Source organism: Festucalex cinctus, chromosome 17 (assembly GCF_051991245.1).
Source record: "Festucalex cinctus isolate MCC-2025b chromosome 17, RoL_Fcin_1.0, whole genome shotgun sequence".
NCBI lineage: Eukaryota > Metazoa > Chordata > Actinopteri > Syngnathiformes > Syngnathidae > Festucalex > Festucalex cinctus.
This window is the reverse complement of record NC_135427.1, coordinates 13,658,969-13,674,758: the sequence shown is the minus strand read 5'-3', so window position 1 is coordinate 13,674,758 and position 15,790 is coordinate 13,658,969. Positions and strand designations below refer to the sequence as shown.

The 15,790-nt window shown below is 40.3% G+C and overlaps 1 protein-coding gene across 1 annotated transcript; it reads right to left on the bottom strand.

Moving 5' to 3' along the window:
* Window positions 1-1,433: 1,433 nt before the first annotated feature.
* On the bottom strand, window positions 1,434-13,947 carry med24 (mediator complex subunit 24). The gene is made up of 26 exons (XM_077503407.1): window positions 13,823-13,947; window positions 13,487-13,634; window positions 13,088-13,170; window positions 12,980-13,018; window positions 12,747-12,820; window positions 12,420-12,643; window positions 12,196-12,307; window positions 11,945-12,095; window positions 11,291-11,404; window positions 10,875-10,928; window positions 10,702-10,784; window positions 10,531-10,617; window positions 10,262-10,373; window positions 9,359-9,501; window positions 9,142-9,179; window positions 8,960-9,042; window positions 8,623-8,801; window positions 8,007-8,106; window positions 7,609-7,784; window positions 6,888-7,152; window positions 6,494-6,675; window positions 6,331-6,424; window positions 6,137-6,236; window positions 4,690-4,770; window positions 4,091-4,239; window positions 1,434-2,048 (listed from the first exon to the last, which is right to left on the bottom strand). Exons 2-26 carry the CDS (start codon window positions 13,614-13,616, stop codon window positions 1,932-1,934), a joined length of 2,970 nt encoding a protein of 989 aa, XP_077359533.1. The 5' UTR covers window positions 13,617-13,634; window positions 13,823-13,947; the 3' UTR covers window positions 1,434-1,931.
* Window positions 13,948-15,790: the final 1,843 nt, after the last annotated feature.

Here is a 15,790-nt window from a genome sequence, read left to right as displayed (position 1 = left end):
TTGATAAGATATGTTTATCAAATTTGTTCAATGTGCTTGCTTAATGAAACAAAATATCACTAATGCCACTACCAGCATTGACAACAATAATGATGGCCATAAAGAAGTTAAATTATAAGGCAAAAAACAACAACTCCCTTTTCATAACTTCCACATATTTGCCTGCGAGACTTTTTGTCAGTTGTGATGGTTAATTCAAACAGCGATGAGCTCATGGGATGAACAGGAAAGGAGGTTCGTGCCTTACGACTCTTGCAGCTTTCCGAGAGGAAGTGTTGCAAGTGCTCGGATGGCTGCTGGTGACCGCAAGCGTCACTCGGGAGGATGAAAAAGGCTCCCTCAGAGTCATGCGATGACGTCTCTAAACATGTGATCCTGCACCTGACGCAGGGATGATGCAAATGTTAAATAACAAACAGGATAAGGAAAGAAAAGACAACCTTTTTTTTTTTTTTTTTTAATATGTTGACAACTTCGCAAAAAGTAGCAAATGTTTACAAACACACAATGGGTGAGCTTTTAAAAGTAAAATGTAAATTCATGTGGAGTTGGATTGGACAGCTTTACCACTTTTAAAAATATAAATACAAAAGTTTTAGGGATACAATTTCAGGATGAACCTAAAATGCACTATATAACCTTTACAAGTGCACTTGATTTGATTTTCTTGAACAAGGCGCATGACTGTAATAGTCTTAAAGTGAAGTCAGCCATTTTTATCCATCCCAGGGGGCGGCCATTTTGCCACTTGCTGTTGACTGAAGATGACATCGCTGTTGGTCAGGCAGAAAGTGGCAAAATGGCCGGCCCCCTGATACGGATAAAAACGGCTGGATTTTGCTGCTTATTAAAGTAGCACTAAGGAACTTTTCAGCCTTAATAAAATATTTTCACAACTCTTCTGATGAAACATTAACTTAAAACTAGGGATGTTCGATACCACTTTTTTTTCCAGACCGATAACGATACTCAGACCCTCAGTACTCACCGATACCGATACCAACTGTATACCAGTAGTACATTTTGACAAATAAAAAAAATCACTAAAAGATATTTTTAAACAAATATATTTCCTTTAATTTTAACAGCACAGTCACTCTTCAATAGTCTTAACGCTCAAAATAAAACACAATAATGCTCTTTTAGTTTAAGATTCACAATTTTGAAGTATTTCCAAACCGGTGAAGTATTGGTGAAAAACTGCTGCAAGCTAGCGCCAGTTACAGGCAAGGAGGACTCACTTAATGTCTTCCCCCTCTGCCATCGGTCGCTTGTACTAGTCTGCGTCACGAGTACTCGAGTACTTGAAAAAAAGGCTGGTATCGGCACTCGCCCATCCCTACTTAAATCTAGTGGGTAACTAGAGGTCTGTATCATTTTTACTGGCACTAAGCAACTTTGAGGAGGACGGTAGGAACACTGTCACAAAAAAAAAAAAAAAAAAAAAAAAAAAAAAAAAAAAAAAAAAAAATACACATTGCGCTTGTCCTCATAGGAAACATCGTCTTCCTTCACACATAATACCGCCTTTCGTCTATATGGTACCGCCATAATCAATGTAAACTGTAAAGTTCCTTAGTGTTGCTTTAACTCATATTCCACTAACAAAATATTAACCAAAATACCATATTTAGACTAGTGGGGCTGCACAGAACATATTGTCAAAAATAATTTTTTGGGGTTAACTTCCTCTTTAACAGGTATTTGATCCTTGAATGGACCAATACATTTACTGGTTCAATTATCAAAACACCTGTTGTGAATTTTGTTTCATTTGTTCAAGAAAAGCTGGACTGTTGGCACTCAAAAATTTCAAATAGGTCAATTTAATCACCAGTAAAGGTTTCAGTGCATTTTACGTCTATCACCTAAAAGCTGAATATCCTTTTTTTTTTTTTTTTTTTTTTTTTTTTGCACAAGAACCTCAAATGTTACAAGGCAGCGATGGCTTTGGCCGCCACTCTCCTCCCCAGGGGCAGACTCAAGTCAGTGACGGCCAGGACCACTTTGGGTTTGGCCAGAGCGGGTAATTTCACCAACTCAGCGACCTGGAAGCATGGTAACAAGGGGGGAGGGGAGGGGGCAATGAATGAAGGCCATGTAATACATTGCACAACAGTTGAAAGAATCCGAGTAATGTTTGATTTTGCGGAAGAGGCCCATGAATCAGTTTTCCTGACTTCGTAACTATATGCCCAGGCAAGTACCTTGCTTACAAGCTGGATTCTCACTGAACTTTTCAGTTCACAACCAACTCCCCTCTCAGAACTCATCTTGTACCGAGCCCACTGATTTTCTCAGTCGAAACACAGGTGGTTAGGACCAATCACAACGCAACATTGTGTTTGGGGGCAGGATATGACGAAAACAAGAAGTGCCGAGGCCGGGGGGGGGGGGGTGACCCAACCCAAACATGGTACCAATGGGTGGACAAATCCATGGACACTGCAATTAATTTTGTTCTTGCTAAATTCCCCACAGTTTCATTTCTGAAAGAATTGTGAGAGGAACTTTGTGCTTTTTTTTTTTTAACCTGGTAAAAATGTTTGATTTCCTGTTATGATTAAAAATCCAGTTATATTTTATCATAGTTCAATTTTATGGTTAAGATGCACTCTTTTATTATTTCTCCATTTGGCTGCACAGAATGTTAATCTATTGTTAAGAAATATTCACAAGTCATTTTTATCCCTTGACAGGATCTTGTTCTTTATGAAAGGGATACTTTACTTATTTAGCTATTTTTGGCAGCCAACATTAATATTTTGCCTATAATAAATTTGATATTTTCATTATTTTTCATGCACTATTAGTACCTTTAAAAACACATTTTCCAACTCGACGTCGACTGAAAATGACATCACAAGGGCTCAGGTAACCAACCACAGCTCAGCTTGTGAATGTCACATGACCAAACCTAGAAAACAGGTCAGCTGTGACTGGTTATCTGAGCTCTTGTGATGTCATTTTTAGTCGACCTCAAGTTGCAAAATGTGTTTTTAAAGGTACTAATTGTATGTGAAAAATAATGAAAGTATCAAATTAATTACAGACAAAATATTAACTTTTTTATTGCTATAATGGGGTAAATGAGTGAAGCATCCCTTTAAATTTACTATTTGGTTCCCGGACTTTATGTGATTATGTTTTCAATGTTGTGCCTTGATAACTTAGTCCACCTGGGATATAACATTATTTACTTTTTATGTAATTCACTTCATATAGTATAGAACTGCATAACCCATGTTTCAAATATTGTTTAGGAATTTATTTATATGCAGAAAATAGCTTAATCGCATTTGGAGTAGTAATTCTGCAATTTTCAGTTTTTCTTCCAATTTAGGGTGCGATGGACTACTTTGGTCATAGCTCCTTTGATGTTCCAGGTAGAACGCTCATTTTGGACTCAAATTGAAGGTTACAAATGTAGGAAATTTTTAATATACATTAGAGGCAGTGAGATGTATAATAAAATATTTGAAATGGATCACTGTACCTTGACTTTTGCAATTATACCATTTCACCAGAAGCTTTTCCCAAAAGAGGTGTTTTATTTGGCCCTTGTAACCAAACGGCCACAAGTCGAGGGGTTGTATCTATCAACTTGTGATGACCCAAGGTATGAGATAACAAGAAATCATAGTTAAAAAAAAAAAAAAAAAGGTAACAAATGACTCCTGGCCTTACACACAGTGCTTGTCAAGTTTGCAGTAGCAAGCCAACCCTGAAAAAAAAAAAAAGAAAAAAAAAAACCTGAAATGATGGATCATTATCCTGAAAAATGTGAAAGTTGGGTCAGTCGTATCTCAAGGCGTCATCTGAATACTCGCTTGAATTATTAAAGAAAACGTGTCATGCACCACCTCCATCCTCCCCGGGAAAAAAGAAGTACTGATGATCGATCAAAGGCGGCTTACAAACATGATAAACTCCCACATCACAAAGGAATTCAGATCATCCATTTTTTTCCAAGTCAACATAATTTTTGCAAGAGTAAGCATGTAATTCCACTATTTTCCAGTAAGGTTTGAGAGCGAAGGAGGCCCCGCCCCAACCCACCTGTCTGGCCTCTCCTCCTGACTTGACTCACCATTGTAAAAGGCATGAACTGCAGGATGCTCCCACGACTTCCCTGCTCCAGGCATTCCACACACTCCTCCATGAAGCTGTGCACAAACTGGGTGTGAGGCCCCGCCATCTTGGATCCCAGGATGGAGGAAATGAGAAGGAAAAGGTTGGCTGAGGAAAAGGAAACGGATCCCATAAACTGTCAGGGTTGACATTACATAATTCTCTTGAAAGTTAATCGATGGAAAACGTTGTGCTTCTATGATTATTACACAATCCAATACAAAAATAGGCAGAAAATGTTAGCTTTTAAAGGATTATGCGCAATTTTCAAACACTGATTGTTATTATGTAGTTATGCAATACTTTATAACCATCTAAAAGCTTAGACATCTATTGTGACATAAAGCCTCCATGCTGACAAATGCTTTTGCATACTTTTCTGTGCTTGCGTGGGTTGTAACCACAAAAATTAAGACGGTGGGGGGGCAGGGTATGGAATCACTTCCTTGTGAGTAACAAGTGAGGACACCGGATGGTACATCATTTGACTAAGAAGTGCAGAAATGTTCTACATTTCAAGGAAAAGGGGTCAGCGTCTGTCAAGAACAGATATCTCACCCAGGACGCGGTTGAGCGGGTCTCTCATGTTGACGGTGTGGAGCTGGGAGGCAGAGAGGGAGCTACTCATCGATCGGTCTCCTGAATGATTACCGGGGGAGGAAGAATACATATATAATAACATGCGAACAAAATACCAATTTGTGGGGTTAATATCATTACCATGAATGAACCAGAGATGGGTAGTAATGCACTACATTTATTGTTAAAATTAAAATTAAAAATAAAAGTTTTTTTTTTTTTTTATGGGATCAGTTAGAGAAGTCTTAACGCAACACACTTGCTGCTTTTACATAAGTATTTTTTTGTTAAGCCACATTGAGATGCATGATTCTGTTTCACCAATCCTACTGAAGCTCTATTAACGTTTGACTTGATTTGACCAATTGAATCGAGACAACGAAGAGACAATATTAACTTCTGGTTGGTGACACCATTAAGCCATTCCGTAAGTAAAATCCACGAAAGTTCATTTCAAACATTTTCTTGTGGCAAAATTAGCTTTTGCTTGTTTTTTTAATAAAGACTACATTTATTAACTTCTTCCTACTCCATTTTGAAAATGTAAACTGTGATGATTTTATGTTTTTTTTCTTTTTAATTCTTTGTTTCTCTGCTTTTTGTTTGTATGTTCAATAAATCAAATCAATCAATCAATCATTGTTAAAATGATATTGTTGGGGGAAAAAATTCTGAAAAATCCCCCGCCATCTCGTCCTCAGTCTAAAATCAAATTCCATCATACAAACTCTGTACACGTCTTTGTCTATCTCGAGAAGGTGATCTTAGATTTGTTTATCCATCTGTCCAGTACAGATTACATTATATCTATATTGGGGCCACATTTTACAAAGAAGTGAATGACAAAAGGAAAGCTGATGGTGTAGAAGTACTATTCTGTTGTGGCTGTCACAATGTAATCCTCGTGTAATGTTGTGAAAGACGAGCAGGCTTCCTTCTGCTGTAGACCGACGTTCCTAAAAATAGCCTTATGAGACACATTTCAGTTTCTCATTGAGAAAATATTACTACTAGAGTACCGGTATAGGTTTTGGCTGGTTTGTTTTCATTTTCAATATGCTGTATGTACAGTGGTTCCATGAGAAAAGAGATTAATTCATTATGTGACTTCACTTGTTAGGCATCTCAAATCATCTTTCTCCATTGTAATGACTAGAACGCCGTTAATCCCAACTAAACAGGTCATCACATTAGCACAACTGTTTACTTCCTGGTTACACCTTGAGAAGAAGATGGCTTCCTCAACTCATCCCAACATACATTTTCACCCATGTGACCAAATTTTTTTTTACATTTATTTTTATTATTGATTATTTAAAGGGCTATGAATGACACCTGATTTTGATTTTTATATAATCTGGGAAAAAATTGGGGATTAAATGGGCTAATGTCAAGCTTGCATTGAAGCACCCATTTAAAGACTGACCTGGACTGGAAAGAGCAACAGGCTCATCCTCGTTGGAGCTGAGCAGACGCATGAGCTTGGACGGTTGCGTGTCATCCAGAGGGAAAAGGCTACTGTAGTCCTGTGATCCAAAAAAAAAATAAAAAATAAAAAATTTTCACACCATTGACACATCACACATTATTGTAGGTGTGCTGCCCGCATGTCGCGTTTACCTCAATGTCCTCTCGCTGTCTTCTACGTTGATGTGCCGAGCAAGTACCTTTGTGGTTGGACGAGTAGGAGCTGAGTGCGCACCACACAGACAACCTGAGGAAACATCAGGAGTGATCTTAAATACTAGCGCTCAAAAGAACGACATATCAATGTCTGATTTACTTGGCCAGTGCTTTGCCAGGTGGGTCTACCAGGCTGTGCCAGTGTGCAGAGTCAGTGAGCAGGTTGGGCACTATGGTGCCGAGCAAGGTGAGGGTGATCTGCTGACTGTCCAGACAGAAGATGCTGTAAAGCAACTCCACCACTCGATGGGCCCATTCCTGCCGCGTTTCCTTGAGCAGCTCCTAAAATTACATTTCACGTAATAATATAAATTTCTCTAAATTTATCTCCATTAAGATAAACACACTCATGGTGAACGATTATATTTTGTTAGCCTGATGATTGCGCTTAAAGTTATTTTGAAATATTTTCTTGTTCATTTAAAAAAAAAAAAAAAAAAAAAAAAAAAAAAAAAAAAAAAACGTATTTCATAAGCTTTTCTTCAACCACCTACCTTGACCAAATTATTTGTGAACCAGAAGACGCCGCCCATGTTGAGCAGGCTCTGAAACAGATGCAGCGCTCGACTGTCCACCCAGCCTTTGCGGAGAACCACCTGGAACTGTTTGGTGAGGGCGGCTCGGATGGGCTCTTTGGCCGGTAGCAGGTTACGGTAGGGTATGGGCTCCTGGCCCTCCATGGGGGGCCGCAGAGTCGCCGCCGTTTGTTGGAAGACGTCGGCACACATGTGCTCCATGATGGAGCTCATTATTATCACACTAGGGGAAGTATAAAGGGAGAGGGTCATATCCTGTACACAGATACAGAGTGTGCATATCCATTGAATTGAAGCAAAAATGTTTGCTTTCCATTCTTTTTTTTTGTCATTACTGACTGTTTTTCTGCTGTTTGTATGTTCACGGGTGTATTTTTCATATTTAAAAACACACTACAAGACTTTTTGATGGGTACTTTGGGAGGCTGGAACGAATTAATGGCTTTTCCATTCATTTTAATGGGGAAATATGATTTATGAGAATGGTCCAGGAATGAATTCAACTTGTATCTCAAAGCAACCCCATACACACAATAGAATGAAGATGTACAATGTGTCATCAATCAAAATTAATTTTGGCTGAAGATGTATGACACTATAATTCTAAAACATTTTTTTTCGACTCAAATGGTGATATAAAAGAAAGGTGATTAATGTGAATCATTAAGGGGGTATATACCGTTCGTTGTAAAACTGCAGCGTGTTTTCGCCATAGAGCGGGGTGACAAGCTGTCGGATCATGGTCTGAGGCTTCTCTCTCTCATCCCGCCCCAGCATCCTGATGTGGGCCACCAGCCACGCCACCGCACAGATCGCCATACTGCAAACTTTGCCCTTGATGTTGTCAGTGATCTTCTGTAATCAAAGGAAGGGGTTGTTTGTCAAAAAGAGGAAGGTGCAATTGTGAATGGAAAGAGAATGTGTGACGAAAACGCATCCGCATTGAGTCATACCAAAACTTCAATGGAAGAAGTAAGCGGAGACACTTTATCAGACAACTCTCGGTATTGTCCACTCATTACAGTCCACTCATCACTTTCCAAAGAATGTCCAAAATGAAAAGAAGACCGGACAAACCTGCACCGCCTCCACGGACAGCACGCCGTTCTCCCATGCGTTCAAAACTTCCAAAATGGCTGCCGGGGTGCTGAGGCAGATTTCATGCCATTTCACTTGACTGTCAAAGCAGGCAAATGATCAATTTAGAAGGTAATCCACAAAATCGGAATTTATTTTGTGCCCCTTCAGTGCAGTACCATTTGTTTGCCGTAAAACGTCGACGGCAATTCATACAGCTTGCTAAAAGCAAGAAGAAGGGGCAGTGAAGGTCCCCAACTCAGCTCTTGTAATATTCAGTGCTTCTTCAGAGCAGAGAGAATGTATTGCTTGTAAGTTGTAGGTACTGTCGTATGCGCCGTTCTGAGGTGTTGCTGCTTAATTTGTGTTAAATTTGCTGTTATAAGCCTGCCAGAGGTGTTTCGCAGCATGTTAGCATAAAGATAGCGGAATGCCTTTAGATGAAATTGAAGATGAGAGGGGTAAAATTATATTTAAAAAAGAAAATCATGATCTCCTTGTATCGCAGATTTATACCTACCTGACGTGTGTCTAGAATGTAACCCCCGTGAAAAATAGGGGCTCACTTCACTTTAATACAATCGATTATTTTCAAGCTAAAATGAGTACAACTCACACAAGCTTCATCTCAGAGGAATTGTTCAGCAAGGCCACCAGACTCTCTACTTTCCCAGGCTCAGGCCTGAAGCAAGGGTGGTCCGGGTTCAGAATCTTCCCTTCTTCGGGCATACACGTTTGGAGCCATGTCTCAAAAAAGGGCGTCTCCCCTGAGGGACTAGGGTCAGACAGGACCACCTGTTGGAGGGAGACAGAGCAGAACCACATCTAGATTTGCTGCCTTGCCGCCTGTGACCGTCACAAATAAAAACGCTGGCGGTGCCATCTTGTGGCTGTGCACCGAAATCATTGGACTGTGACATTATACATGAAGCCGAGCATGAGCAAGCGCTGACCTCGGAGCCGTAAGTCTGCACCACATGACAAAGCATCAGGAAGGAGATGTCGAAAAGCAGGGCCCGAATGGAAGCAGACTTTGCTGCAGAAGAGTGGGGGGAGAAAAAGGTTTTCAGCATCCATCACAATATAAAAATCAGCAACTTGGTCATGCAGGAATGTGGATTGCAATCGTACGTACATCCTTCACCACTGATGTGCTTGGGAAACTCATTAAGCCTGTCAACAAAAATGATGCTAGTAATTTACAAATGCTAAAATAACATAACTAAAACCGGTTCAATGCAAAATGTAACCATCAAATGAAATCAAAACTAAGAATGATTATCTTACGGGAAATCTGACACAGGTCTTACACAGAAGATGTACCTAATGAAGTGTCTGGTTCGTGTACTAACTTGATAAACTTTCGGGCGAAGGACTTGAGTTTCCCCGTGGCAGCTGCGGCCGCCAGGAGCAGATCCAAGCTCTTCCCTGACAACATATGACCAAGGACACCCAGAAGGCCCTCCGGAGACTTGGAGTGGTCGGCATCGACTGTCTAAATGGAGCAAACAAGGTTCTAGGTTTATTGTTTGGGGCAGTTAATTGAGTAATGTCAAAGAGATTTAAAAAAAAAAAAAAAAAAAAACGAAAAAAAAAACGGAAAAAAAACGTGGACTGTGACAAACTTGGTTTTCACTAGCTAATGTAAATAAAAAGGTTAAAACCCCATATTATTTGCTCATATGAATGCAGTTCCTACAGACAAGACAAGTCATCTCTCAGATAAAAAACTGATCCAATTTTGTCCACAAATACACCCACTGATCTATTGTGGTTTCATTAGTAATCATTACTAAAGTAGTGGGTGGAGAGGACTCATCGTTATTGATGTTGACACACACAATGAGAACACCCAAAAAAAAAATACCTCCCTTTAGAAAGTACATTTTCTATTCAATCTCATATAATAAAAAAGGGGAAGCAGCATGGAGTATTAGTCGGGAAGTTAAGTCTGGAAAAACCTTATAGAAAATGGCCATCTTCATATATATAAAAGATTCATAACAATGATTTTGGTTAATGAATTAGACAGGAGCCAAATTTTGATCCCTTTTTAATATCATGATACTAGGATTCATTTTCTTTCTAATTAAATAAATGCAGGAATTTTTCATGTTAATCATGCCTTCTAATTATGTAAATGGTGATTGTGCAATATTCACTGTTTGAGCCTTTAAACTTTTAAGATCCCATTTGGTGCCGATCAGACACAATAATGAAACAAGAAATACACATGCTTTTATTTTGGGTTCTACCTTGAGAATATTGGTCACGGTGGGCTCAGCTCGGAGGATGAGGCCAGGGTTCGGTTGGATATTTGCATTTTCCGCGGTTTTTAGTTTTGGGGAGAACTTCCTGTCCTCCGTCCTAAATCAAAGGTGCAGTGAGGCGGGGGCAGCGGATTGGAGGACGGGTTCGAGGAGGGAAGAAAAACAAGGGAGGGGATGTGTGGTACTACGTGAATACATTGGAACATACCGATGGTAGTTAGGAATGTTAACAAGAGTGGAAAAGGACAATGTACCGTTTTGATGTGAGGACCTCTGTGTTCGAGTCGGACAGCAGGCCGAGCTTATTACACTCTTGGAGCAGCATGCCCAGGCAGTCACAGCTAGGAGCAAAGTGATTTATGATATAGGATATAGCACTTTATCTAAAGACTTGTACAGCCGCTTTTACATTGTGCCACACTCACTTGCATCTTTGATCAGCTTTGTCCAGCAGTGGCGTCAGTTTGAGTAGATACTGAAAGGCAACATTCACATCCTCCGTAAAGTCCTGGAAAATAAAGTGACATTTTGAACATGTTATATGTCACAGCCTCTAAAATGATGAGAGTGACCAATGAGCATCCAAACATTGTTTCACCTGGCCTTTGTCACACTGAGGGTACTTTTTCAGCCGAAGCAAAACTTGTGGAATCTAGAAATGGAGAGAAAAGACATGAGTTTTACCGGGAAGGAAGCTTTTTTTCTGTTTATGTGCACTGGGAACAGAAAAGGGTCTCCCACAAACTCTTCCAAAACAGTTCAAAACACAGAATAGTCCAAACTGTATTGGCAAAATGAAGAATTGGGAACAAAGGAAGACCATGACTGATTCATAGGTTCAGTAAATATCTCTTGTGTTTGCCAGATTGGGACATACAAAATGGAGTCAGTATTGGTTTAGAGCAAAACAAACAAAAAAAATACAATCCAATACTCTGGATGTCACCAATTTCGAGGAATTCTTCACTAATAACTAGTGAAAGGGCCAGTCCACAAGTGAAATCATACATTCACCTTGAGAAAGGTGAAGGCCGTCCATTTCAGCTCCTCGGTGCCCTCTGGTGACTCGATGAGGCCGGTGAAACAAGCCTTCCAGATCTCCAATACAAAGAAGGGAGTTGGGATTCTCTGCAGAGGACAGGAAATTTTTAATAAAAGTGCTGTCATATGTATACAAACATTTTAAAATGTAAACATTTGGGACAGAAAAAAAATGATTTTGGGATGTACAGCTGTCAAAAAATGATTACAATAAAATTTATAAAAAAAAAAAAAAAAAGATTTTATATTAAGGCAGCACATCTGCCTCCCAGTACTGAGGACTCGGGTTCAAGTCCAGGCTCCGGCCTTCCTGGCTGGAATTTGCATGTTCCTGCGTGGGTCTTCTCCGGGTACTCCGGTCTCCTCCCACATTCCAAAGACATGCAAGGCAGGTTAATTGGGCGCTCCGAATTGTCCCGATGCGTGCTTGTGAGTGTGGATGGTTGTTCGTCTCTGTGTGCCCTGTGATTGGCTGGCAACCAGTTCAGGGTGTACCCCGCCTACTTCCCAAAGCCAGCTGAGATAGGCTCCAGCAACCCCCGCGACCCTTGTGAGGAATAAGCGGTCACAAAAATGGATGGATGGATGGATGGATAGATTTGATATTAAACTAAAAAATGTTCTCACCTGCATTCTCTTGATCATCATCAGCTGCTCAACCATCGGCTGCGTCTCCCCTGTCAAATTCATGGTCCCTTCCAGCATGATGAAGGTGTGAATTGACGGGAAGGAGGCGTGCAGCAGCGGGTCACACTGCACAGACAGCATCTGTGGGATGCTGAGGACAAAAAAGAAGTCAGTGATTAAGATGGGACAAAAATGGCATGCAAGAAGCTCGAGAGCTTTGTGTTAGTATATACAAATGAAGGAAAGCGTACCCTTTCACCAGTGACAAGCTTTCTTCTAATTGATTCCGCAGCGTTGTGTTCGATATACAGCTGAGGCCGTCGCTCACTTTAAGAATAGCTTGCTCTACATTACCCCAGGAACCTTTCGGGAAAAAAAAAAATTAGAACATCACCTCTGTGAAACATCAAAATGACCTGTGCATCGAGGACTCTCAAGGTAGGAACATTTCAAAGATTCTACACAAATCTGACACCTTGATCTTCCAGTCGAGCGATGTGCACCAGGGCTCTGTTCTTGGTGCTGCTCATGAGTTTGTGCAGCCTCTCCCGGCATTCCGACAGACAGGCCTCCGTGCCGCTCAACGGACCCACTTCCCTCAGCTTCTCGCAGTAGCAGGCGCAGCCCTGCAGCAGCCACACCACCACCCCGAGCAGGGCACGACACAGGCCGATGCATTCCTCGGCCTTCCCGTGGCAGCTTCAGTCACATCCGAGCAATTTAAAGGAGAAGACATTTCTTATTATTATTTTCGTATAACAGTATTGTGTCATGTAGTACAGGTTAAATAGAAATGACTTACGTGAGGCGGTGGCAGAACATGTCCATGATCTCCAGGAGGGACTTGACGCACAGATCCCGAGAAAAATCATCAAACTATGAAAAGAGATGCAAATTTATTGGATCATTGATAGCATTCCAGTAGAGATCCGGCAGATCTCCTCTTCTCAAATTTGCACTATGCAGCAAGTCTTGATGTCTAATCCCTGCGGATAGCAAGGGTTGACTGTATTGCCATGGCTGTTATGATGTTACCTTGCTAATGGCTATGAGCACACTCGAATAAGACACCATCTAAAGACAGAGAGAGGGTAAATAATCAAAGATTGGAAATTGCGACACCTTTTTAAGTTTATCTGATACCTGTGAACTTATGGCATATTTGAGATAAGACAAGATAAGTGGGTTAGGAGATGGACCAATCAACGCTTGCTCCATTAATGCCTCTGGAAGAAACAGAAGACAATATTGTAATACGTAAATTATGATATATACAGTATATTGGATGTTTGTTTTTTTATGTATTTTTTGACAGATACATTAAATTATGGCAAATAATTTGAGTCAAGAACAAAGAAAGTGGATTCTAAAGCAGCAGATACCAAAGGATGCAAAAGATGAATGCAAGGTAGGATGTAAAATGCATGAATAAAAATCAGGTATGGCGGGCAGAAGGAAGAAAGAAACATTACGCCAGGGGGAAAAGGCAGGTCTGATGAAGGAGGTCAGGCAGAACGAAATGAAAACAATGATTGTTCTAACCTGCGAGGTTGAGATACTCCCATGTTGCTCCCTTTGGAAAGTTCTTCTTGATATTTACAGCCCACTGGTAGTCACTCCAGCGCTCCTTCCAAGCCTGCAGGATGGCCTGTTTCAGGTTGACCACCTTCATTCTGGGGAAGGAAAAGGGCTGGACAAAAAACACAAGATTGAGACACCTACCACTGGATTCAGTTCATTCTTGCGTTTGAATGGATGCTAGCCCATAGCTAACCGTACGTTCATTCACTGAGTCCTTGAGGCATAATAAGAGCCGCGGAAAATATATTACCCGACGAAACACCCACTCAAAATACGAGTCAATGATTTGTTCCTCACCTTAAGTTAGATGAGTTTAAATTCGTAACATAAATATATTTTGAACTCTCGGCGTCTATTTTGTCAGCATGCAAACACAAGCGACGCCATTTTGCTTTTAGTGAAGCAAGCGCTCATTGGTCGAAGCTCAGAGCTTAACAATATTCTCTCCTCGGATTGGCTAAATGGAAGACAATAATAAAACAACCACATAATGACCACCGGGTGCCGCTCTTTACCACCATGTGAAACTTTGGGAAACAGGTAGCCTACAGTACGTAAACTATTCAAATAAAACCTTGACAGTCTAAATTTAAAAATGTGTCACCATGAGAAGGTTAAAGTATTTAGGGAACTTAATCATATTTTGACTTGAATTTCTTTTAACTTTGAGAAGCAGTGACATTTACCTTGCTAGCCGTAAATGGTGAAAAAAGTAAATTTTCTTTTGTTTGTTTTAACGATGATATTGGGACAAATGTATTAAGTTATATTATCTGCTTGAAGAGTGTTCCAGTCGTTTGGGGCAGAAAACTGAAAAGGTAGACCAAAAGTAGTGCAGACTTGGAAATGTAGAGGTTGATAAAAGTGCTGGAAAGGAGAGTGCGGGTAGTGGTATGCATGGTGAGCAGCGAGCGAAGCTGAGGCGAGCTCTTCTACAAGATAGTGAACACGCTTGCCATTAACACACAAAATAATTAGAAAATAATTAGGCTACACTTAAATTCTCATACATTAGAGAAAATAAAATAGGAGTTCCTCTTCAAACAACCATTCACATTCAAAATTTAGATGAGTAATTAGTTATTATTATACATATTACAATCTATTATTGTATATCTTTTTTTTTTAGTTTAAAATTTATCTTTTCTTGAAATCATTTTTTTTGTATAAAAATGTTCCTTAATCCACTTCAAAATCAAGTAAACTGCATCTACAGCCGCAAGTACAATTTGAAAAAGTTGCTGGTTTGGAATAAACGTTCTCTTTTGCTCTTGGCTGTGCACAATCATTTATAAAGAGACATTGTACCCTATTCAAAACAGAGACATTACTGGAGGCACTTGGAGGTCCCATGAAGGCAACAAAGGCGTCTATTCTGCCTGACACTGGAGATGTCCCGCTGGCAAGAGATGACCCCTGTGTGCTGGCACGTTGCAGGCAGGTAGGCCATGGCGGGCTGATGGGTTGTTTAGAGATGTCTTATCTCTTTTCCTTCCACTGGGAGATAAATTTGAGAAGGGTGCTGACAGGGGAACCTGTTGTGCCATCTCTGTGTCCATTCTCACGCTCTGGACAGATGCACTTTTGTTGATTGAAGTATACGTCAGCACAAATGGAATACACGTTATTGGGTTCACAGCACCAAAAGAATTAACCGGAAATGATTTAAATGTGTTTACAGTTGCAAGAAAAACATGCATGCCATTGATTTTAATAACGTCTATTGCTGTAACTTATGAAGGGGAAAACAATTCACGGCCAATATATGCAGAAATCCAGGTACTGTAATTCTAAAGGGCTCTATTTTCTTGCAAATGTATGTTTCTTGAGCCATGTTTATTTGACTGGTGTTTCGAGCCCTGCAGCACAAGATGCACTGCTACCTTTAAAGCAAAGTACACAATAGGTTGCAATCAAACAAACACACCCTTAAGGAGAGACTCAATTGTGAGCATCAATCTGTATATTTGGCCCCGATGAGGATAATCTTTATGGAACAAAATCCAAACAGTGGCTCATGACTTTTATTTATTTGTATTTATTTTCCAGTAGAGCTGTTTAGGGTTTTCCGCATTACACTTCACTTTACTTTGAGACCATTTATATCCATTTATATTTAGCGAGTATCCCATCTATCTGGGGCCTTTGGGCAAGGTAATTATCTATGGTTCGGAATCCGGAAATGAGAGCGGGCCCCCTCAGGTTGTCCGTTCATGTCACGTCATGAATCAACATGGACACAATAGAGACACCTGCCTAAGCACG

Bases quoted from the DNA above. Each gene is read 5' to 3' on its own strand.
- med24 (XM_077503407.1), bottom strand. From the start codon at position 13,616: ATGAAGGTGGTCAACCTGAAACAGGCCATCCTGCAGGCTTGGAAGGAG. The intron at 12,308-12,419 runs GTGTCAGATTTG...TTTTCCCGAAAG, and splicing joins CGCTCGACTGGAAGATCAAG to GTTCCTGGGGTAATGTAGAG. The intron at 6,676-6,887 runs GTAGGTGGTTGA...ATGTAATTTTAG, and splicing joins TCACAAATAATTTGGTCAAG to GAGCTGCTCAAGGAAACGCG.